General features: G+C 36.3%; 1 protein-coding gene across 2 annotated transcripts in view; it reads right to left on the bottom strand.

Moving 5' to 3' along the window:
- Positions 1-23,485, bottom strand: part of LOC150084502 (homeobox protein engrailed-like) — a 101,712-nt gene extending 78,227 nt beyond the window's left edge. For both annotated transcript variants that reach the window (XM_090375248.1, XM_090375249.1), the window contains exon 1: positions 22,888-23,485. In XM_090375248.1, coding sequence (XP_090231374.1) covers positions 22,888-23,305 — 418 coding nt within the window. In that variant the 5' untranslated portion in view covers positions 23,306-23,485. The remainder of the gene's footprint in view (positions 1-22,887) is intronic.
- Between the last annotated feature and the right edge of the window lie 1,779 nt (positions 23,486-25,264).

The following is a 25,264-nucleotide window of genomic DNA, read 5'->3' as shown; positions in this document are numbered from 1 at the left end:
CAGCGTGTGGGGCCGACAGAGTGATGGTGGTTCCCCCAGATGACAGCCGACTTCATGTGGACGAGGCACAGCACAAAGAAAGCAGACTTAGGATAACCTCCAGGGAAAATGGCTGGCAAGACTTCTGGGTGATTAAACTGGACAGAATGCATGGTAGTAGGGGCAGGAACAAATTTTACATGATCGGAAGGAGTTAGACGTCAGAAGTAAGATGCAATGATCTGAGAACAGGACTAGTGGGATGCACCGAGCAGGCACATTGAAGTATATGCTTTTTGACAGTACGCTCGTTGTTGTTGTTGTTCCTGCTAGGACCTGAAGAAACAATCTGCAGCACATTCTCTCTCTCTCTCTCTCTCTCTCTCTCTCTCTCTCTCTCTGTGTGTGTGTGCACGCGTGAAAGATGAAATCGTTTTGTAAAAATGAAGTCTAGATCCGGTACCTGCAGTCAGTCAGATTTACTGAGTAATTTACGCCATTAACTTATTTAATATGTAATGTCAACATGAATATTTTAAGTGGTAACACGCATGCCCAATTTAAACTGGTTTCCCTTTATTTATTTATCTCGGAAAGCCACGTTTAAAAGCAGTAATCATCTTTGTCTTAAAGACTCAAAACCAATTGTTAAGAAAAGTTTTTAAGCACAAATATGACTACGCAAATACAAACATCTCTACAAAACGGATTAACATTCAAAACGTTTGAACTTAAACAAGCATAGCGTTATAGATTTTCGTATTTCCTTATTCTGTCTTTAAAATAGAGTTAATTCTCTATTGCGATTTCGCTGTATGGCTTTTGTTGTTACGTGCGCTGTTCTATTTAGAAATATTATGATCTCGTAATACAGACTGCATAACGCAGTCTTACACTGTGAATGTTTTTTGCGAGTTGAATATTATATTACAAAATATCATACAATATAATGTTATCTAATATTGTAGTTTGGTTGCGAAATAATTTTAAAATATCAACACAACAAAAAGCAAACGATGTTACTTTATTGTAAGAATGTTGTGCCGAGTTTTCTTTTTTCTTTTCTTTTTCTATGAATGATTTTGTAAAAACTGGTGTCATCCTACAACGCATGAAACAATTTAAAGATTTCAGATTTATCTAAGCTTTATAAGTTAATTATATTCTGCTTTCCACGTGAATCATATTACAGTTTTAATTTGGTTATTAAGTTTCTTCCATTAATGTATTTAAATATTTATGCTTAAATATTTATGCTTAAACATTTAAATATTTATGCTTAAATATTTAAATGTATTTAAATATTTATCATAATAATGTATTTAAATACATTATTATGATAATGTATTTAAATATCTGTCTTTCAACCCCATAGGGAAAACCGAAATGCTTAAGAATCCCAATGTTTCCTTTATATATTTAAAATAAATATTATTATTCGCTTTCGTGGGTGGAGGGTGTTGTTTGCATGAAGCACTTTTTTTAAAAATATAGAATAAAAAAAATATCCAATCTTTTTTTCGGTTGACGTAGTTTAGTATGACATATCACGATTCAAGAGGCAACCACATCCATTGCACTAACCCAGATACGAAGTGCATATTTTAACTTTCATTTGTGTTTTTCAGAGAATAGGAGTAGAACGGATAAATGTGGAAGAGAAAAAAGTTGGCTCAGTGAGTTTGGATTTGGACAGTGAATGGATGCTGGCTTGTTGCAGGCCATGTTTGGAAGAGGGTGTGGGAAATTACTGATACCAGTTCAATTGTATTGAAGTATATACACTCATTGATCACTGAATTATGACAATCCCATCCGTACTGGACTGTGCCTCATAGTTCGCAGTATAAAAAGCCGAACGGCTTCGAACGCTATATTAATGGTAATTTGCATCTGGTCGTGCAGGTCAAAGTGATAAAATAGTTTGAAAAGTGTATCATTGTGGGAACTCGTGCGTCGGGTGCTCCCATATCGGAAACAGCACGCCTTGTCGGTTGTCGGCCCACTGCGGTTATGGTGTACAAAGAATTGTACACCTTAACCACAGTGGTGTTAAGGTGTCGAACGGGTCAAACCACTTCCCGCCGACAGAACTGTAAAGAATTACGCAAAGTTTGTGGCGAGCGAAGGGTGTAGAGCGTTGTACGGGCTCAACAGCAGGTCACTGTGTGACAATTGACATCCCAATACAATATGGGGAATGCAAGAACAATATTCCAAATGACAATGTCGTGAACACTCAGACGTATGGGGTTGCACAGTTAACGACCCAAGAAATACTCTCTCTCCTCACAATCTACTGATCATCGTCGACGGAGAATGCTGTGGTGTCAACAACATTCGAAACATGCTTGTTGGACACTGGAGGACTGGAAACGAGTGTGCTGGTCAGATGAGTCCAAATACCTATTCAACATGACCGACAGACGCTTTCGTGTGTGGTGCAAGCAACACGGACCCATCCTGCATGGTGCCCACTGTCTTGGCCGCCGGTGATGGTGGTTGCTTAATACGGGCATGTTTTGCTGGCAAGAACTAAGACCACTGGACGTATTTACCAAAGTTTAATTGGTGAGGTCTGGACAGTGTTGAGGCACAAGCGGCCTCGGTGGTTGCTCGCAACTCCACCAATGGTGAGGTCTACCGGCAGCTCTTAGGAGACCATGTGCATCCTGCCATGTTGCATATTTTCCGAACAGAAACGGGATCTTTCAAGAAGATAATGCGCCTTGTCGTCGGGGCCGTACTCTGCATGAGTGGTTCGAGAACCACAGTAAAGATATCACCCATCTTGATTGGCCTCCAAATTCGCTCGACCTCAGTCCAATTTGAACACTTATGGGATATTTTGAAACGGGAAGTGAGGCGTATGGATACGCAGTCGTTATTTATTTCGGCACTGTGGAAAGCCTTGAAGGCAGCATGGCTGCAGATCTCTACAAACGTCTTCAGATATCTAGTGGAGTCCATGCCTAGGCGAATAGCGGCTGTTATCCGTGCGAACGGTGGCCCAACACGGTATAATTCGGTGATCACTAAGTGTATAAATTACAAAAATATGTAAAATCCTAGTTAAAGTTTATGCCAAATCTGTTTATTTGTGCTTGTTCTGGAGGGATGGGGTGTTGAAATTCATGAAATATTTTAAGGGAGGAGAAAGGTATCAAAGGTTAAAAGCCTGTGTAATGGAGAAATTATGCTTGCTTAGCTTGCTAGTGAAGCCAAATGATGTAAGGAAGCAGACTTTTTCTGCAACAGCCAAAAATAAAATAATATAATAATAAAATAAAATACAGTACTCATGCTTACTTATACCATTCCCATTTCCACAAGTAATCATCTAAATCCGCTCTCAACTTAAACAGACTCAATGCCTTTGCCCCGGCTCGGGCAACTTATTCTGTTTTCTTCAACACACTGCACTACCCAGCCCACAAACACACTCCATAAGATCTAACCTGTTGTCATTCCCTTAATTTTTATATTTGTGCCTCTCTGTTTCTTGTCTCTCCTACAAGGGGGAACAGATCTGCCTTATTCATATTACTGAACCTTTTCAGCGTCTTATACAGCTCCATCAGAACTTCCCTTATCCTTTAACTAGTTTTCAGACTTTGAAATCCATACCGTCTAAGGTCTTCCTGTGTGCATCGATTCGCACTCATTACTAATATGTGGTCGCCCTTCTTTGAACTCTCTCCAGAAGTTCTATTTCAGTTGCGGTTCTATTTTTAGAACCATATATGCAACCGATCAAAGTCTTTTCGAAGCATCATGGCCTGGCTCAGATTGTTGACTACTTTACCCATCTTCAAATCATCAGTAAAATTTGAGAACTTCCATTGGGTGCCTTCGTCAGTATCATTTGTGAAAATTATACTTAAGAGGGGAATCAACGTCGAGCCCTGAAGGATTACGCTTGTTATACTGGTCCACTCTAAAGACTAATAATATATGACAATTTTCTATCTCCTATCTTTTAGCCAGATTGCATTAACTTGAACTTCTTCCAGTTTATATAGTAGTCTTCCATGAGGGGGACGGTATGAAAATCGTTGCAAAAGTCTAGATATAAATGTCAAATTTGATACCTCCATCGCACTGTTTAATGACTACACCATAGCAATTTACCAGACTGGTCTCCTTGACCTCTCCTTAATTAACCTATGCTGCGTTCTATTCAAGATGCCATTCTTATCGAGAGGGTCCTGAATGCATCTTTAACCACAGACACCACGATCACCCCTACCACTGCAAGTCAGCCTCATTGCATACGTTAACCGACTCCTTTTTTGCGCCACTTTTTGGGGATTGAGAAGACATTAGGACTTCTCCAGTCCAAGTAAAAGGACTTGAGCTACTGTCACTCAAGCGCACGTGTATATACCGTTCTTTGTCATGCAACAGCGGACAAAGTCGTAGAAGTATCCGTTTAACTCATCTGCCATTTCTGCTGCGCTTTCTGTGGACCTTCCATCAACCAATTAAAGGACGTATTTTAATTTACGCTTTTATTTTTGTATTAACATATGAGAAGAATCCCCCCCCGCGCCCTGTTCTTAGCTCGCTTTGCTAGTACTTTCCAGACATCAGCTTTCTCCCGCCATATCCAGTCAGTAGTTTTGTTACTTGTTCTCATATAGTGCTCATACCAATCGGAATCATGATTAGCTGTAACTGTTCAATTTTTGCATCTTATGTTCAAAGGATTTATCCTTTGAACATTTTCCCACAGCATATTTGTATCGGACACCACAGTAGTTATGGTGTCAGATACAAATATTCTCCAGTTAATCGAGTCCTAGAAATATCTCCTTCCATGATAGTCCCCTCTTTCAAAATTGAAGCTCTCGCTTTACTTTCTTTCTTTAGATATACATAGGTTTCTTTAAATAGAAACAAATTTATGTCATTGCCTACTGCTAGTTCCCTTACTGTCAAGTTTTGATACTACAGTTAAGCCTTTGTACTCATTTGAACAATGGGATGAGTAGCAATTATCCAGTTTGTTCAGAAAACTGTTACCACGTGGTGTATTTCCGGTTCGTATATTCCAATGATTGAGGTAGGTTGACGTCGCCATAAAGAGATATAGTATTTACTAGTACATTCTTTGTCATGCAAAGAGATTATCTTACCCATCCTAAAGAGATTATCCTACCCATCAGAGTCATTTGGCTTGTAACATACGCTTGCTATTACTTCCATTTATTGCAAATCATTTCACACCACACTGGCTCAATATCCATCCGCGTTACCTGATCTAACTCGGGGAACATTCTTGCCACGTGTTTGATCAGAATCATCTCTCCTGAACACACAGTATTCACCCAAATGAAATTCTTCATCTCGTATCCCCAAGTGGCACCATGTCACAATATGTCCAACTACATCAGCATTCTGAAATTCAAAAGCTGAAATTCCTTTAATGTTTTTGCAGTACTTCTTGCGTTACCGTATGAAAAAATTAAGTTTGGTACTTTATTGCTCATTAAAACTGAAGTTTCCGAATTCCAGATTTTCAAAAATGATTTTCAATAAATTCATGATATGCAGAAATTCCAAGTTGAATCAAATCTCAATCAAAAGATATCAATCAAAAAATCAAATCTCAATTCAAAAATGAATCAAATATCAAATAATCAAATAACTACATCAGTACTGCTTTTAACTTCTCGTTTTATAATGGCATTATGCAATAGGAATTGTACTTGGATCAACTACTCTTGTTTTTAAGGTTTGTGTAGAATTAAGCTAACTAGTCTTTCGTGTGTTTTCTTTTTCAGTACTGTCCAAATGAGGTTATAATTAATGAATAGTTGCGATATTGTTTTACAAGAAGTAAATGCCTCTTTTCAAATACAGATAGGCTTAACGCCGCAGCAAAAGTACCGCCGATTTATTCTATTGATCTGTCAGCAGTATGGATTACAGGATCATTAAAGAAAAAAACAAAGTGTCTCCGAACACCAGAAAGGCTGATAACGCTTGAATAAAAACGAACAGTGACTTACCACGGAGAAATTATGCCACTCGTCTTTACGAAGTAACTAAAAAGTTTCCACTCACAAAATCGAACCCTTATTTATTAAGAGATTAATGAATCTTTTCCCGTTTTCCCTAAATGAAGGACCACAACTATTTTCACCCGACATCAAGGGTTAGCTGTTCTATCTGAAAGCAGCAAATCGAGAGAAGCGTTTGCGTGCTAAACACCATTAGCAAGATTCCTCAAGGTTTCTATCTTCAACGCTAGGGCTTGATGAAATTTGTATTTGGGAACTACTTATTCGCGGTTTAATTATTCCTTTCGGAAATTATACTTAAAACTTAGGAGCAAGGGCTGTACGGGCAATTCTATCCTTCCTAGAGTAATGTGTTGGAGAATATGTGATGACAGAGTAACGAAGGGGGAGGAGAGGGGGAGCGCATATCTGCAATGTTGCAAGTTTGGGATTCTAAGTGCTCACATTTGTAACCAGATTGGGTTGCTTGCAGACAATTCAGAAAATCAGTTTATTGCTCTCTAGGCGATTTTAGACGTTTTCAATAGACGACTCGTCTTATTGTACCGCAATCATTAGAGGCTATAATTCTCTTTAAACCAAATAAATTTTGAGATGGAAAGCTAAATTTCTCTTTCGTAAACCTTTGTTAAAAGACTAACAGTAGTTTGTATTATTTTGAAAAATACGGTGTAACTAGCAATGGGCCCAGAGTGTACAAAAACTGTGTACCAAGAGCGTACCAAAACTGTGTACCAAAAATATTACTCTGTTATCAAAGAAATTTCCACTTCGTTCTGTGAGGTTTTTTCACCATCCCGTCAAAGATCCAATTAAGCACATGATGGATGCACTTAACTGGACCTTCAGAGACGGGATGGTGACTATTCCTTGTTAACCGATTACAAAGGGATTGAGTTTGAGACTCTGTGGGAGGGATCTTACCAAAACCGTTTCAGGTGAGGCCGAGTTAGCTGAACTACAACAGCGCAGATTTCCTTTTTCATCCTGCAAACAGTCAACCAGCTTTAAAATGCACGTAATTTATAGAATATATAGACACAAAATACTCTGATCACAAGACACGGGTTACAGTCTGGTGACCCGAGTTGCATTATCCCTAATTCCAATTGACGCCTGTCTTAGCAGGGAGCAATTCTGAGCAATCCGAAAATGTCTCCTCTTTGTATACATCGCTGTTGTTGTAAGAATTTACAACATTGTTGACATTGCAACAGCTGTGGTATCTGATTTTTCATTTCAAACTCCGAAAGATTTATCCCTTTATAATGGTTGTCAACCCGTATATCACTTTTGGGTGTCACAACTTCATAAAGGTTGCATACCAACGGTCTAAGTGTAAAATTTTACGAAACGCAATGCTCGTTAATATCTTATTTTTAATAACCATAAGCATGATATTACCGATGCGTGTGACAAACCGGAACGGGGTTCCGGTTCGCTTCGGTCCATTCAGAGCCCTGGTGTAGATCCTAACGAGGCATTAGAATTCATGCAGATCGATAGTCACTTTTATATATGTCGCAAATATCTGTGTCGGGTCTCTTAACTTTAAATATGCCTTGAATCACAAGGTCTTATGAATCGCTGGAATCAATTATAATATTCGAAAGTTATCTTATAGCAGTTAGAAATATTCTAGCGTATCATTTTAATAGCAGAATTGAAAGTATTGCATTCAGAATTAACATGTAAATCCAATTCGATTGAAGAATTTTAAAGCAAAACAACTCACTATTTTAACCTTAGAATCCCAGATTACTTCGAGGTTCGAATGTCTATTCTGTTTGCTCTATGTGACTGCTGGGAGTGGGGAAGAAAACGTTCTATTCAATCATGGGAATTGGTTTATCCAGTTCGAAGAAAGAAGATTATTAGTAACTATAAGTGAAATATTTAATATACTTTATAGTCTAATATGTATTGGGCCATTAAAGGAAAAACATCTGCTAGCAAGTATGACCCTCCCATCCACAGTGGGTTTAATGATGTCCGTAATCCTATCGAGGAGAATTTTTACAAGTTCATATTTGAACTAGGATATCATTTGCTGGATCTCAGTTGTTCCAAACATCCCAGTTATTCAACTGGATTTATATCTGCACTCTGGGATAGAAATAGCATTATTTTCCTCCAACCCCTCTTGCATTTCCGTGCTTTGTGAGGTCGAACATCGTAATGCTGATATAAATACGGTCTCTCTACAAGGAATTTCCACAATCCCAGTAAGGTAGAATTGTTCAGAATGCCATAATAAACATCTGCATTCATGGTTTCATCGATGAATACCAGAGGACCAAGTAAATTCACGCTAAACATGCGCCATGCCACCACCAAGTATTTTTGTTGGTGCAGCACTATCTGAGTGAAATGGTTCTTTTGGTATACGCCCGGGTGTATCTATCTAGTGTCTGGACTGTGTCGCGTGATTCATCACTCAACATCATATTTTACCACTGCTGTAATGCCGAATGCTTCCTTTTGCTGCTTCAGGATAGGCGGTGACATATTCTCTAGGTTACAGTTACGGCTTACAAGTAGCTGCCCAGCCAAACTAACACGTTCTTCAAAGTGTTTTTCTGAGGGTTGTTGGCCATACACCTATCCCAGTTCTGTCAACTGTTTTTCTGGAGTCAGTTCATTCAGTTCGTTGCGTCTTCTTACTATCCTTTTCAACTACTGGCCTGCTCTGGGAGTTATGACGAATTACATTTTGCTTTTCCTAGGCATACGGTGTCTCCATCAGTCGATTTTGGATATTCCACTCTTTCTGTTATGTGACAACCTTCTTGTGAAGCTTGTCTACTATCACATTCTTGTGACCGTGTCTAGGTCCTTTTCTCGTCCCATTCTGTTTCGTGTACCTGCCATGTGACCTGAATTAATCTTTAATTTCCAGGAGAAGGAAGTGATGTTTGAGTAGTGCTCCCGTGTATATATGCATACGTTGGTAGTGAATTACGTTAAGACAATAATATTGTCAGCGTCGGAATTAGAGCCCACATGAACTAGGGGGCCCTGAATTGACCGTGGTTCGAACTCACATGACCATTAAATACAGTAAATGAGAATTAAAGTGAAACAGATAACAAAAACTCCTCTGATCGTTTGGTCGTCCCGGAGTATAAACAGAAAATTTATTTATTATTTATTTATTAAAGACACTGAATTGTAACCGGAAGCAAAGATTAGTCTCCAGTATTTAGCTTTAATTATACTAAAGCGGAAGAGGAACATGATAGCATTATTAACAAATACAATATATTTAAACGTCATTGTATTAATAAAGCTTTTTCTTCAAACTAATTCCTTACCCCTTCTTTCAAGATGCTGCTGCCCTCGTGAGTAACACAGTTGGTAGAATTGCTGGCCTCCCCACACCGGGTGGAAAAGACTTGAGTTAGAGTCACGTCGATGACGTGAGGAATTTTTATAGGCCTTTTTCACAACTCAGCTGAGTTCGTTAATCGGTCTCAGGCAAGGGTAGCGTGGTTTTTTCTCCCGGAAACTCGGGTTTTTCGTCCAGCAAAACAGAAAACAAACACTCACAATTTACACACAGCATACATGGAGGAATATGGCCTTAGTTGCTGATGCTCCTAAAATCCTACAACATCAGCAAAGATGCTGCTGCTGTCCTAAAAATGTAAGTGTCATTATCATCGCGCTAATCTGTACTGAAACTGAAATGAGAAACGAATAAATGTTTTAATTTCCTGAATGGCCGTCCAGATTATAAACAGAATCACGCAGATTCTAACACGGGGTAAGTAACTCTGTACTCACATTGTGAAATAACGTGGCTAAGAGAAAATCTTTTGTACCAAAGATTCTTTGGTACAAAAGGAACCAATCTCATATCTAAAGCAAATCATCCCGGCTTTGCACTTGAAGTTGCTTCGGTCTTACATTTGAAATAAGTAGCACTGCTACCAAATAATAAATAACAAATTTTCACTTTCTTTACCGGGACAGCCACATAGGTCGAGAGGAGTTTACATGATAGAAAGAATACAAGAATAGTACTGAATTTAGTAATCAGGCTAGAACCACGACCAGCTCAAACGTGTGTACTACTTTACCTCTAGTTTGATCACTCGGCAACGGCGCTGCTATTTATTTATCATGCCTGCAGTTGCCGTAACAGCCATTTCACAAATTGTGACCTCATGAGTGGATAACTGGGCACTATCAATTGTAGGTCCTGAAAACCCACTAATGAAATGTAATGCTGAGTTAGCTCGTGTGAACTTGCTCTACATGAGATCAACATTTAAGCTTCGTTTTCTGTTGATTACGTACCTAACTAAGTCTCTATTGGCAACATTCGTATATACCTAAAGCTTTGTTTCAAAATTTATTTTGGTTTTGAAATATCGACACCTTTCTGAGTCTCTAATAAAAAGATTATTTAATAGATCAGTTGTGTTTCTAAACATATGAATTTGTTTTTTACATAAATGCAAATGTATTAAATTGACTTTAGGTGTAGAATACCACACCAAATGATGCCAACTGCAGAGAATGCCACAATTTGTTATGCTGTATTCGATGCAACGTTCTGCTTCTGAGATTGGATTGCTGTTCTGACAGTATCGTGATACCTGATTTGCGCTGCAAGTGTAGAAGCATCCAAATTTTCCATACCACTGGTTTCTGAGCTACGTTTCTTAGAAAATTTCAGGTTGGACAGGCTTTAAATCCTCATAGTGTTCCTAGAAGCTGTAAAGCAAAATATGAGGTTGTGTGGTTCACTGAATTCGCTGTGATATGGCCTCTACACAGTACATTTTTTTTTTAAGTGCGTGATGACCTTGTTTGGTATTTTAAAAAAAAGATTCTTAATTTCATCAGTCAGTAAAAGGTCATCTGTATATTCAATACAGTATGAAGAGTTATCAACAGATATGATTCTGCCTAATCTAAATATCAAATTAGATTCAAGTTTAGATCACTAGTAATTGGCTCTATTTGAATCGACAACTTTCAGTAAGTATCAGTCAAGGTTCAGAATGTTTTTCCAAAAATTCATGTGGTAATGAAATGTTTATTCGGCATAATTATCAATACGGGAACAACTATGATTTTCATTCTCTCCTATGGATGCTTGAACTGGTGGGAATCGCCATTAATTTCTAAAATTTTAATAGCGGTATCTTTTACTGAATTATTAACTGTTTATTCACATCTTACCTTATTTATTCTCAGTTAGTTCTGGTTTATTCCCTAAGTAGGCCTTACATTGATTTAATGACAGTCTTTTGGAAGGGACTTGCTCTTCACTAGCGATTCATGTATTTTTTTCTCTTTTACGTTTTTGCCTTCCAAATCTATCTTAATCTTATCATCTGATCTACTTCAAATTACCATGGAAATGAATCGCCTTTTGCCAATGAGTGTAATTTTTAGTTTGCTCTTTTTTGTTAACTGTCACATGAATTTCAATAGTGCCTTTCAGTTTTGGTTAAGAAAAATACTTTAACAAATTTGCTGTTTATCCCTCCAGGATGGTTATATTGGGTAAGAGGAGTTTATAAGATAGTTGGTTATAAAGAACAATAATATTACCGCATTTTGTGATGTAGATTCCAACAAGCGGTATGAGAGCTCTGTATTTAACCCTGACCTCTCGGCTTACGGAATAAATTTGTGTATATAATGCATACAATGGCAACGTGACCTAAGGCATCAACACGCTGTAATAGCCAATAGTAATCTACATCGAATATATTATAGTAACGGATATATATGAACATATTAAATTTTTTTTACTGTACGTTTTTTTATATCAGAATTTGGTTTTGGAATATGCATAAATGGTTCGATTTGAAATTAAATGCTGTGTACGAGAATTTTAGTTAAATATTATTTTTATTACGAAAATACTGATGCTTAGGCGTAACTGAAACATAGAGTCATTAATAAGCTGAAAATTTTTTTCATCTGGAGATCTGATACGCGACCACACATGGCTAGAAAGTCAGCCGCTTGTAAACCCCTGACCTACATAATTAACAGGAAAGTCCAATGGGCGAGTTCCTGAAACAGTAACAATTAATTACTTGGGGGTGGGGGAATTAGTATGACGTAATTTAAAAATATTTGCAAAACTGGATTCGAATTAAAAATTATGATTTTCATAAAGATTAAAAGGAAAGAATAATATCGAGATCGTTTAATTTTTTTTTCTCTTCTGTCGATGCATGCTATTTTGAATTATGGTGCTATTCGTAAACACTACTTTATTGTTTTTAAGGTGTGGAATGAGATCTGGTTCTAAAGGGTGTTAAGAGAGAAACGAAGGCATTTCGCAAAACGACTTTTTTTTTTTTTTTTTTTTTAAGAGTTAACACTCCTTAGAAATTGTAAATGCAATCGAGGTCAAACTTAGAAAAACATCAAATTTTGCTATAAATGTACAAATTCATCTATGGATTTACTAAAGAAGTTACGGCGATTGCTTGAGTTGCGTTTAATTATCTTGTCCGTGCAGGCCAGGGAGTATGTACGAGGACACCCTGGTGGCTTACTCGAATCTTCTCTTAAAAAAAAAAGAATAGTCTGATAAAATTCTAGTCTGTTAGCTAAAAAATTACTCTTAGCTGAAATTCTTCTCCAGCGAATCCCTTCTTAACAAGCTGGTAGCACACCCCTGACACCGGCCAATTTAACGCGGAAGATTTTAAGTATTATTAATTTTTCTTGTTTTGCAAAGATCCAAATACGAATCACATGATGACACAAAACGCTAAGAACCATTGGGCAAGCTGGGCTCAGTATGGTTTCAACAGAGAGTCTCCTGTTTTTTTTTTTTTTCCCTTTCATCCTTCAATTGGAACCGGCATTAGAACATATTCACAGTTTGCAGGCGACACGTTGACGCTTAAGGTTGGTTACTTGGTTAGAATAGAATAGACTAGAATAAAAGCAGGGTATTTTAGGCCATAAAACTTTACCTCAAACTATTCAATCTTGTCTGAAAACAGACTACCTCGGCCATTGCTTATAGAAAGGCAACAAATGGCCGTCGCACATCACTTCCAAAACGTGAGATGCGATGCGTTTTGTTGATACAAAACGGGAACCAAACCCAGGCCTCCTCCATGGAGTACGAAAGAAGAAAGATCGTACTCACTGTGCTGTCATACAGATGTGCAACATATTTGTTAGTTATGCAATGAATAATTCTTTCGAATCTTGAACAACGAAACATTTTAATTTTTCGTAATCGTATATGACAAAATAAACGCCTGCATCAACAGATAATTTTGAGTGCAACTTTAGGGATTCATTTCCAGGAGTTCTTTCTATTAAGTGTGTTCTGTATTTGGCGTTAACTGTCTCTATAGAATTACATATCGAAATGGATAAAAAAAAATGCTTCATGATTCACCAAAAAGATTCTAAAGAAGATTCAGAAATTAATAATTTATTATATTTGGCTTCAGAATGTGGTTTGTGTTAAAAAAAAAAAAAAATCGCGTTTAAAGCCGATTTTTTCTGTTTATAAGTCTGCTACAGTAAAATACCGTAGGGTCCTACTATTATAATTGTACGTATATATACTAAACATATACAATATATATTTACCAAACTGTTCAAAAAATTATTTTTACAATATATATTAAACTGTTCATGAACTGTTTAAGTTTTTCCATACAGAAACTATTTCGCAAGAAAAGGCTGCATATTTATTAGTGATTTCATGACTACCAAAGCAATTTCTTTGACATAAGTTTTTTACCCCTCTTTGGGAGAATAAATGGCTTGTTCTCAGAAATACGTAGTGAGACTAAATCATTTAATAGCAAATATTTAGATAAGCTTCATGTATAGCAATCTGCGAAAACGCCTACGATACACATTCGTTTTCTAATACTAACGAGTAGGCCTCGCCCACGGATCACTTAATCATCAAAGAAATCTTATAGCAAGCGTCTTTCATCTGAGACTAAAGCAGTAAATATATTCTGAGACTTTGAATATATCGTCCCCTACCCTCACAAAAAAAAAAAAAAAAACCTATTCTGATAAATCTGTTGGAGTAGAAGCCGTTGAAGATATTATCCTGCTCCAGAAATTCGAATTGTTTGCTCCCTTAAAAAAACGTCTTGAGAATGTTTCACGGTATCCTTCACACTCCATTCAGGTTTCATAAATAATGTGCATATCTGTATTGTCATAAGTTACTTGTAATAATTAAAAGGTTAAGGCTTAAAAGTTTTTATTTTGGACTGCCCTTCATATTTTATAAGGTCTCAAAGTTTAAGATAAAATATCTACATAATGTTTTACATTCGTTAGCGCATGTTATCTAACCAAACGCATTTGTCACAATACTCACAATACTTGTTCTTGATTATATATCATGACACTCTACTGTGAAGCTCTGAGAATATATAATGATACGTTTTCTTTTATCAGTACTGGCAATTGTCGAATAGAAAGGATTAAACGAAACCTAATTATGTAGTGTACAGTACGTGCATTGCATAATTAAGTTTTTCGTTTGGAACGAGTAGTTTCTCCAACCCCAAGACCTCAGAATATTGCACCGAGGCAGACCTGCGTTTTTTGATCCTGGACTAAATATCCACTACATTTTTAATTTACCTATTTTTTGTAAGCGGGAATTAATGCATTTATTGTAATTGCTATTCTATGGTCAGGGAATATAATGTGATTAACGGGAACCAAACTAATATTTATTTATATCTGTTAACTCAATCCTGAAATCGTATACCAGTATGCGATTAAGATTTCATGAGTTCACGAGACTTGGGGGTGGAGGAAGGAGAGAGAGAGAGTATGTTATGTAGGTTTATATATATAAAAAAGATCTTTCTATATATAGATCGTTATTTTTAAGTTTCTTTTAAATAAAGGAAGCAGATATCGCCCTAAGACGGCAGGAGATTCTTATCTTACTCAGTGCAGTGTCACCATGCAATTAGTACAGATGGAAAAAAAAATTCGCATGTCTGCGCTATAAAATCTTTTGCAGAATCGAGAAAAATAACTAAAAACTCGTTGGGGAAACAGGCATAATCCAAACGTGAAATACTTGTTTCGAATGGAAATATATTTATAATTTCCTAAAATTATTTCTGAAGGAAGAAATTGCTTCCTCCCATAAATTTTATATGCCCTCAACCAGATATTTGACAATTATCACAAATCTGCTTTAGAAGCTTCAACAATAATCACTTAAAGATTTAGGAATGAAATGAACAGTTCTTAAATCTTCAATAACTGGATGTAAACCGATATTTCCACTAAGAGAATCATCTAATATGAGATTATAAATTTCCAATGATTGTTTTATATAATTATTAAACGTTATATTTAAGTTCTGATAGAAGTGGTAAAAATTGAGCGTGCATCATTTTCTTCATATATTCATTCACTATATCCATGCTGAATAATACGCGTAAAGTTACTACCAGAAATCTAATTCCTCATCTGACGAATATTCTTAAAGATCCAATTATAATTAGAAATTATTTAATTTGCAGAATTAACCGTTATAACTACTGTGCTGTTATGCTGATTACAAAGTAATGGTAATTTCACTACTGACTGTCATTTGATTCACTTCTTTTTCACAATAATCGTATTTCCGGGGTACTGTTTTTCGTCATTTTAATTCAGTCTTTTGTAACTAGTTTGTTTTATTCCATGTGAAATTGCCCTTTTCTAAATTGCTGTAATATTTAGGAACGAGCTGTTTTGGTCTCATAATGGGAAATAAACGAAATTTAGTTTCAGTGAGATGTTCTAATCTCAAATATGCCTCTCTACGTTGATGAGGTCTATAGACTTCAAAAGACTTCGATGATCCTTCACCCCTGGCCCCGTTAATCCAAAAATTTGAAAACTGTCTAATTTGTGGATCTCTTTTGCAGCTGCTCAGGAGCTATCCCATTTAAACATGAACAATGGCATTTATCAAAGGTGGGAAAGCATGGGCTAAATAAACTCAAGGATTTCCCCACCGAGTTCATTATATTTTCCATCTTCCGATATACACCACGCATCTCTGTAATACACTCCCAACAGTGTTTGCTATTTGACTATGCTTATACGATACCACTTCTGGTATTTCTGACAGCAAATCATTTACGACACTATTGGGAATATACAGAAATAGTAAGGTCCCAATTTTCATGGGACGTTTCCATAAAGAAGCGAATTTTTTGTTATTAGTTTGTGGACAACAGAAAGTCTCCAAAGTTATGACTATAAAATTGATTTTCTTATCAACAAGATGGGCCATATTAAAGATCTTGAAGTCATTTGATAACCAACGTTACTTTCTCACACACTTTAATGAACAGCCTACTAGTCTTGATTTTAGTAATCCTGATATGCCGCTGCACGTTTAAATTTAATTTCAGCCATGCATGTATATCCTCCTGATTAAGTTCAAAACGGACTCCAGTGTCATTACTCCGCATGAGTAATAAACTAAGAATTATTTCTGTAATCAAGAACAGTATAGAAGATTTTGAGTTCTTATGTTATAAGGATTGCCCTACATGCTAGTACATGATTGCCGATTTTTGGACTAGATAGCCGCAAAAATGGAAGAGCGACATTTTCCTCCCCATTAATTTAAATTTATGAATTTAGTAACCGATATACTTGCACTTCTAGAAATAATTCGTTTAGCGTTCGACACATATGACCAGGACATCCAGTCATTGGCATTTCTGAAAACTATGATTGTTATGCGCCAATCGTTGAACATGATGTGCGAAGCCATCTTCAAAAAACAGGACTCTTTTTCTTTTTTTTTTTTTAATAGTATATGTGTAATCAGAGTTGTTCTCATGCTTTTAAATGGAAAAAACGATATTCCCTATCGAACCCTTTTTCTTTCTTTCTTGCTTTCTTTTTTTTTTTTTTTTTTTTTTGGTGTGGGGGGGTACCAATATTGATCAATCATTGATACTGAGCGAATTCCTGGCATACTATACCTTAAATGTCCTATCACTGAAACTGATTTTATTCCTCCTAAAGACTTTGCCCCTCTTTCGCTAAAGAAAAAAAGGTCAAAAACCGCGTCTTATTTATTATAATTATACACTTACTTATTTAAGCTTACTCCCTTCTACTTAACCTTGTTTTTAAACAAAATAAACTGTATTTTTCGGGAGCGCGATCCGTCAGGTAAAACAGGTACACGATACACCACGATATTTTTTCATTCTATGTATATTTTGCAGCAACGGAATAAGCAGCAACTTACTGATCTGCACCACTAATGTGTGCTTTAATATGTTTTACCTGATACAGCAATACTTATTTGCTTTCAAGTGCTGTTCATCCAAATTCATTTCGAGTCTCGATTAGGCCTAGCTACGTATTTATTCCCTGTAAGAAATTAGCACGAGTAATTACTGATTGTCAAGTTACAAATACGAATATAAACGCAGTTTATTCCATTTTCATTTGTGTATTTTTAAAATACAACCTGAAAGTTTAAATAATGAATTAAATGGCGAATATTCGACTGTACATTAAATCAAAGCATGCCGAGCACATTAAATTAAAGCGCAGTTGTAGGTTTTTGAAATAGAAGTTCTATATAGGTGAGAGTATATAATGAAAAAGTTTTTTGTTTATATAAAATTAATTCCGAGAAGTGTTGGAATTTTTTTTTTATTTTTAAGAGGAGTTAAAATCAAAATAAATAAGCAAAGATTTCAGGTAGTAAAAGTCGGGATACCTTTAATCGCAATGTGACAGTTTTGGATTTAGGCCTAAAATTCATGTTATGAGCAGCAAGAGTTAAAACGTCCAGTGTAGCTTTTATTTATTACTTTTAAACGACAGTTCCTTAATATGAATTTTATCATTATTGAAATACAATATTTCATCCAATTTAATCGACTAATAGTAGTTAGATTACCCGCTGTTGTTTCCACGTATTTAAAAAAATTCTATCGTTGACAACTGTAAACTTTCTGCGTGTAGTTCTCGGAACAGCTTACAGATAGTTTCGAAATATGAATTTAAAATAGTTATGTTAATTTGTTTGCGTTTTAAACTCGATATGTTGAATAATAGCAATATATTTGTTTACTATTTTGAAGGGAAGAAATATTAATTTAAGTATCAAGTTTCTTTGCACGAATAACACGAGCTGATTATCATTCTGACAAGGCGAAGCACATTTAGCCGATGGGTGATCAATAAGGTCTCATTCTGGAAATAATCCCCATAACGTGCCGTCCGGATACACTGCATATTTAAAATTCATACCCTTCAGTGGCGGCTATAGGTTCGTTAAATTATGAAGTAGATTCTTGCTATTCCTACCCATTTTATGAATAATTCAGACTCCTGCAGAATGCCTCACGTCAAGCTAGCCGACAGAAGTTGACTTCGTTGAGATTTTCTTAAAATACAGCGATCAAACCATCCCTGGAGACTTGATGATGGTCTTTATTATTATTGCTTATAGCGAAGCCAGCTTCGTCTTTTGTAGTTGATATTAGGCTTATTATTCACCGTCTACGAAGACAATAAGTTCATAAAGATCTTTAAAAAAATTGTGAATGATTAATATGCGATTTTTAGAGCGAAGAAGAAAAATAGATTCTCATCACGTACTAATTAAAACGATGCACTTTCAAGCGGGAGAAATTGCAATGCAAAATTATAGCCCTTAACAACGACATGTCACTTGATGACTAATACATTTGTAAACTCGATGAAAATATCATTCAGACGACACAGTTGCTGCTGGTTGTAATACACTCGTGCACTCTAAATACTAAAAACAAGACACATAAAATTACATTATGATTTAAGCCTAATTCTGCTTTCACAACTCCCGAACCGAAGTAACCACAACAAAATCTTAAAAAAAATAGATGTCCGTGGGCAAATATGTGTGTGTGTGTGTGTGTGTGTGTATATATATATATATATATATATATATATACATTTTTGTTTCAAAAATAATACTGTTTCCATCCGCCTTTCACCATATTTTACGATAAGTTTGGCATAAAAACATGGAAATTATTTAGATATTAAAATGAATCGTAAATAATGCGGATAGCCACCTAATTAGGGTTAACAAGATAAGGACAAGTTGCTGAAATATTATCTACAACTGCAGCTGTAAAGACGCTTCGGGCTGTTTTACGCTACATCACACTCCGAGTGATTCCTAAATGAACATTTCTAGAGATTCATTCTGATTAACTCCATTTCGACAACTCCTATCCCCCAAACTCCACCTCCCTTACATGAAAAGTAACTCAATTGAGTGGACAACTGCAATGATAAAATCGCTTGAATACCATCAGCATTTCTAATTTTGGATTTCATAGGTTTCCATTCCAAATATTTCGCTTCTCACTTCCATTTACATTTATAGCATTCGTAGGTCAAAAACCGCACATTTTAAAATTTTCTTTTACTATAAAAAGCAACGTAATTGCTTTCCGTAGTAGATGACGTGTTATTCTTACAAAATCATAATAAGGTTTAAATTTATTGTTCATGTTTGTTAGCGTGAGCTCTGACAGCCCATGTTCACAGAGAGACCACTGGAATGGACACAGAAATGTAGTGGACGTGATCTGCATGTTCTAGCATTCATCTACACATGCTTGTTTATATGGGTTGGTCCGAAAATCTTAGTTTACTATTCTGTGTATACAGTCAGCTATTTAGTAAACATAAAGGGAGGTACATCTGGCTGTCTCGACACGTAAAACTGAATTTCTTTCTTTATCACATTACATTGATCCACTGACTCTTTCTTGCTCTTTCGCACTTAATTATTGTAATCTTTCTCTATTTTTCTCTCTGTTCCATTCAGTCCTTTCTGTATGTTCATATTCTATTGAGATAACAACGCTTCAAATGAATTCATGCCACGCGTTAGCGGATGCAAGACTCCTCGTTCTTCGAGCCACGTAACTCATTGTTAATTGCAAATTATATAACTGTGAGATGTAAAAAGTACTTGCTCTTTTTTCCAATTAAATGCATTTTATCAGACCAACTTTCGTTGCTAATTCGGTGCAAAATATTATTTTCATATTACGCAATTATTTGCTATAATTATCTGTGTACATTAAAGCTAGCCAGTGTTGACTAGCGAATGGGTTTCCGTTTCTTAAAAAGACAAAAAAAAAAAAAAATGCTTTCTTTAAAAAAAAAAAAAAAAAAGCAATTTCTGTTCTATTCTAGCGTTTCTAATCTGTTTTTGCGTTAAAGAATAAATTATGTATATTGTGGCAATTGTGCTTTCCCTCATCTCCATCCCCTGAATCTTTACAAAGCTCACAAGACCTTTCAGTATAACTAATGTTTCCACATTTTATTCCCCCGCTCTTAATGTCCACCTGAAATCCAAGCGGCTTGTTTAATTCATTTTTCGGTTTTGTACCTTCTCTTAAGATGTTTAACGCTTTACCCGTTGTCTCGTGGGCGAACGACAAGCAGAGAGCGTTCCGCAAATAACCTACGCCGCGGTGGTGGTGGTGGTGGTGCTAGCGAACGTTCGATTAGTGTTAGCAGCAGCCGCGAATTGGCCGACGTCTGCTATATGGAGCTCCCACGCCGCTGCCACTACAAGCACAGGCGACAAGGACTTCGCTGTGGGATGTAATCAGGGAGTAATGATTTGGTTAACACTAAAGGAATGGAGAGATACATCGTCGCACGTTTGAATCCTGGTGATGCTCACTGATAGCATTTAACTTTATTAGATCTAGAGGTAAGAAGGATGCGGAGATGGAGTTAGCGCGCTTGATAGGGTGGTGATAAAAAATAAAAATCATGAATGTTATTCTACATTGCCGCTGGTTTTATTGGCGAGTTATTGAAGACGGAATAACTTCCCTCGTGGTGTAAGTTGGTACCGCTTGGATCCTAATCACCCGCATCCTACATCGTCAGAGGAAGACACATTATCAGAATGTATTGCAGCAGCTTATGGAGGTAATGATTGAAATGTAGACAGTTGTTCTTTTTGATTGCGAGGTTACTGGCCTGCCTATTTAAAACATCTCAAAGCCGTTTAAAGCGTCTGACGTAAAGAAGGTAACTAATCGAGATAAAAGAAAATTCATTCTGAAAAGGTAGTAGGGGCGGTGGCAAATAAAAGCAAATTATTTCCTGCGTATCGTAGTATCTTCAAGTATCATTCCTGAGCTTAATGGAACCTTCCCGTTTATCCAGCCGAGAATTAAACTGCTGTTTCACATAAGCATAATTTATTTGTATATTTAGAAGCAACGAAAATATTGCAGTTATTGATCTGGATGTGCATAACAAAAAAAAAAAGTTTATAATATATTTGTAATTGGTGTTTATTGTATAACAATTAAAAATGATCTAAGACTCAGCTTTCTGTTAAATAGGCCTATGTGCTGAAATAGACTAAAACAAAAGAACAAAAAATATCTTTTATTTTTATTTTTTTTTTAAGTAGTATTTTATAACGCAAGGACAAACAGAGCCTCCGGTTTATATGAATACAGTAAATTGACCAAGACACTTGTAGTAAAGCGCCTTAAATTAATTAAATGAATTCAAAGCATAATATCACTGTGTTCATTGAATCAGAAAGAACCGAATGCAAAAAGTAAATAAAAAATAAATAAATAAACAGACTTCTCTCACAATTTGTTACTTAAAACATTTAAAGCATTATTTTCTAAATTACCAGCTGTTATTTTTCGAGAAAACCAGCGAATTTTGAATCTGAAAATTACAGCAGAATTCACTGAATTAGGCTTAACAAACCGTATAAGCAGTGCTCTGAACGAAAAAGAGAACTTGGAGAAGCAGTGCCAAAATCATTTATATTTGATTGCATGTTGTTTGTTTATACTGAATAATTGCGATGAATGCTAGATTAATTATAGCCATTTCGGGTCTTTTAACCCCAGGTGAACAAAATTGGTAATAAAAGAACAAAATGTCAAAAATCCCACTATGTTATTTTACAAAATAAGTGTGTACGACTTTGGAACCACTCACTCTCAATTAATCCAAAATATTAATATCCAGATAGATTTCATTCCATTTTGTCCTCTTTGTCATAAGAAGCTGTGTAATTAAAATTATGATTTCTTATAGAGTATCTATTTGTAAGGTAAATTTTTCTGACAAGAGCCTCTAAACGTTGAATACGTAGGCCTAAATATCTTTATTATATAATATTTGAAATGTAGGAAATTCATCAAGAAATTCCTTGTCCCAGTTATGTGCCAACGTCATCTCTAGTAAATATATGCGTATAAAATTATTTCAACCCAATGATCTAGAACGCTCTCTGTTGTCTTTTGAGTTCTAGAGGGGAAGAACTTGTATTTAGGATTCATAAGCAGATCGTTGCCAGCATTTATAAATTAAAAATCAGAAAAACTATTAGGTTCAATCTGTTTATCTGTTTCGAAAGAAACAACGGATTAAAAGACCACAATTTTTATTTAGCGAATTGGTCCAGACTCAGTTAATTGATATTGTCAAATACAGCGCAGTTTAGAGTGTTCTCTTTAACTGCTGCTGAAAAAAATGGTTTAAAATGCACAGTTATGTGGCAAGTAAACATTAATTTCTAAGCCTATTTTTTGGAAGAAGTCAGTCATGGTTTTTGTAGCAAAATATTCTGAGGTGTTTCAAATTATTGAGTATGTGAAGCTGTCCAAATACACTTCATGGGAAAGCTGTGAAAACTGAGTAGCATTATACAATATAATGTAAAGTTAGGCATCCGTTTTGACACATCTCCCATCTCCAAGTGCGTGCGCGCGCGCGCGCGCGAGGTGGATTCCCCTCCACCTTTTTTTTTAACTGTAAACGGTAATAAAATGAATTTGATTAAACTAGAACAAAGAAATCCACATACCTGACGACGGTCTGTCCGAATATCTCGTGCAGTACACCCACGCCGGCCATAAGAGCTGCGATCCTTTCGAAGACGACACCGATTCTTCCGTCGGTTCTGGAGAATTGTTTTCATTTCTCTGCGCAGTGTTATCAGAATTGTCCTTAATCTGGTTTTTATCTACAGGACCCTCTCGGTGGACGCTGTGATTGTCTCGTCTGTCTCGCGACACGCGCCCGAAGTCGGGGGAGAGGATTTTCTCGATGGAGAACTTGAGAGTCTGCCCTGACGGCGGTGGAGCGGGACAGTTAGCCGGCTGGTGGGTTTCGCTGCTGGGTGCGGGAGGGTGCTGGGATCGCTCCGGGGTCGGTCGCCCGCTGCCAGAAAGGGAATGCTCAGGACTGTGGACGGAGTGTTGTCTCTCCGTATCCAGAGCCATCGCTCTCCCCTGCTGCACTTACGAAACTGCGAAGACTTCTGCAGATCTAACTTATATTTTCAAATAACACATAAGGGACTTTCCAGGGACAAAAAAACAGGGAAAATGATCCACTAATTGTCCATCGTGAGTTTTCACAGGCTCTTCCCTGGTGTTAATTGGTTAGTGTGATCAGTTCATTAGAAGTGTTGTTACTTCTGAGGTCCGATGTGTCTTCGCGGACGGCGACCTACGAGGTCAGCTGTGGTCGCTTGGTTATAAGAGATTCCATTGAAGAAATCACTGACTGGTTTTTATATGCAACCTTGGGAGATCCATGGATTGATTGCGTTTCTCCAGGTCCGCTCTGCCATATCTCTGTAGGCTCGCTAAGCACTCGATGCCCGTAACAACCCAACCCCCGTGGGCCACGTGTCGTTAGCCAATCAGATACGACCAAAGACGCAGGCTCTACCGGCGGAGGCTCGGCGTTGGCTGGTTATTAAAATGTCAGCCTGTGTTGAAGAGAGGGGGAGTGGATAGAGAGGGTATACAGCCTGAGTCACCAGGAACGCAGAGATATTTCAATCTGCAGCACTTGATGGGATAATTTGAGAAGTTCTGATACACAGCTCCTAATCTGGATTAAGTGGACGTGTTAATTCCTCTTGACAAGACTACTCCTATCGCTTCGGCTGATAACTACAAACTGCAATCTGTTTCAACCCTTCTGATGCGAACATAGTGGCAAGAAAAGATGAAGAAGAGAAAAAAAATTACCATATTAAAAATAAAAAGAACTTCCGTTAGCAAACAAAGAACTGACCAACTTATACCTTATAATAGTAAATAATCAGTTACGATAATGCGTTAAAGCAATGCCGGTTAAATATAAATAAATAAATAAGAATAAAATCAGTTTCCATTGGCTGTTTAAATCATAAGCAGACCTGATAATAAAAATTATTCAAAATGCTAATCGTAATATACAATGTGACCTTAATAACTTTCCTTTCCATTTTCTTACAGCCACAGTAGTCGGTTATCTGCTCGCAGTGCCGTGTTGCCACATCCTGAACACGTTTATTTTATTAACTTTATAAAAACAAGTTTATTTTTTCATTAAAAATTATATTTTGTGTAATATTCTGCATTACTAGGCTTCTATTTTAGGGAATTCATGGGATAATAGGGACTAATTATTATTGTAGCAAGAATGCACATATCAAACATTAAATTTTAAAAATATCATGAAATTAAAATATCACATTAAAAACGCACAATTATCATTGATAAACTGTGTTTTTTTTATGTGATAGTGTATGTTCGGGTGAAATTGTATTCCCACCTCTCCCTTTTGTGTGTGTGCATTAAATTATAAATACACGTGCTTTGAGTGACCTGGGTTTCAAACTCGTGACTGCTAGATACGATGCTGTTTCTTGCATTCTCTCTATCTTGTGAACTCCTCTGACCGCATGGTTGCTGTCCCGCATAATTAACAAAAATATTATTCATTTTATTAATGCACTGATCTTTGTATTAAATAATAAGTGCAAAGACTGAATATGAATATAAAATTATGTCAGTGAAAGAATATTTTAAATCCAAAATGTTCATATACCTCACATGATTCATCGAAATGATATTGACTCCATAAGATGAGATAAAATGGATGAGAATAAAAGGCATTTTATCGTACTTGCAGTTAAATTGTTTTGTACTACCTTTGCTGTAAATAGTTGCGTTTATGTAAATATAGTTAGCATTTCCATTAATTTCTTATCAAATTACAAATTTAACCGGATGTCTTTTAGGAGAAAATAATAAAAAATAATTAACACATAGCTATTCTTAAATATGATACATTTGTTTTGCATGCGCTGGTGGTATTATATTCTTACAAACAAGACGTATCGTAGTTTTTGCTAAAACAAATACACAAATAAAAAAAATTGTTTCTTAAAATAGCGTGCATCC

Source organism: Mastigoproctus giganteus, chromosome 6, assembly GCF_048544385.1.
Source record: "Mastigoproctus giganteus isolate SK-2022 chromosome 6, ASM4854438v1, whole genome shotgun sequence".
Classification (NCBI taxonomy): Eukaryota; Metazoa; Arthropoda; class Arachnida; order Uropygi; family Thelyphonidae; genus Mastigoproctus; species Mastigoproctus giganteus.
The sequence above is the reverse complement of the archived record's forward strand: the minus strand, read 5'-3'. Positions and strand labels throughout refer to the sequence as shown.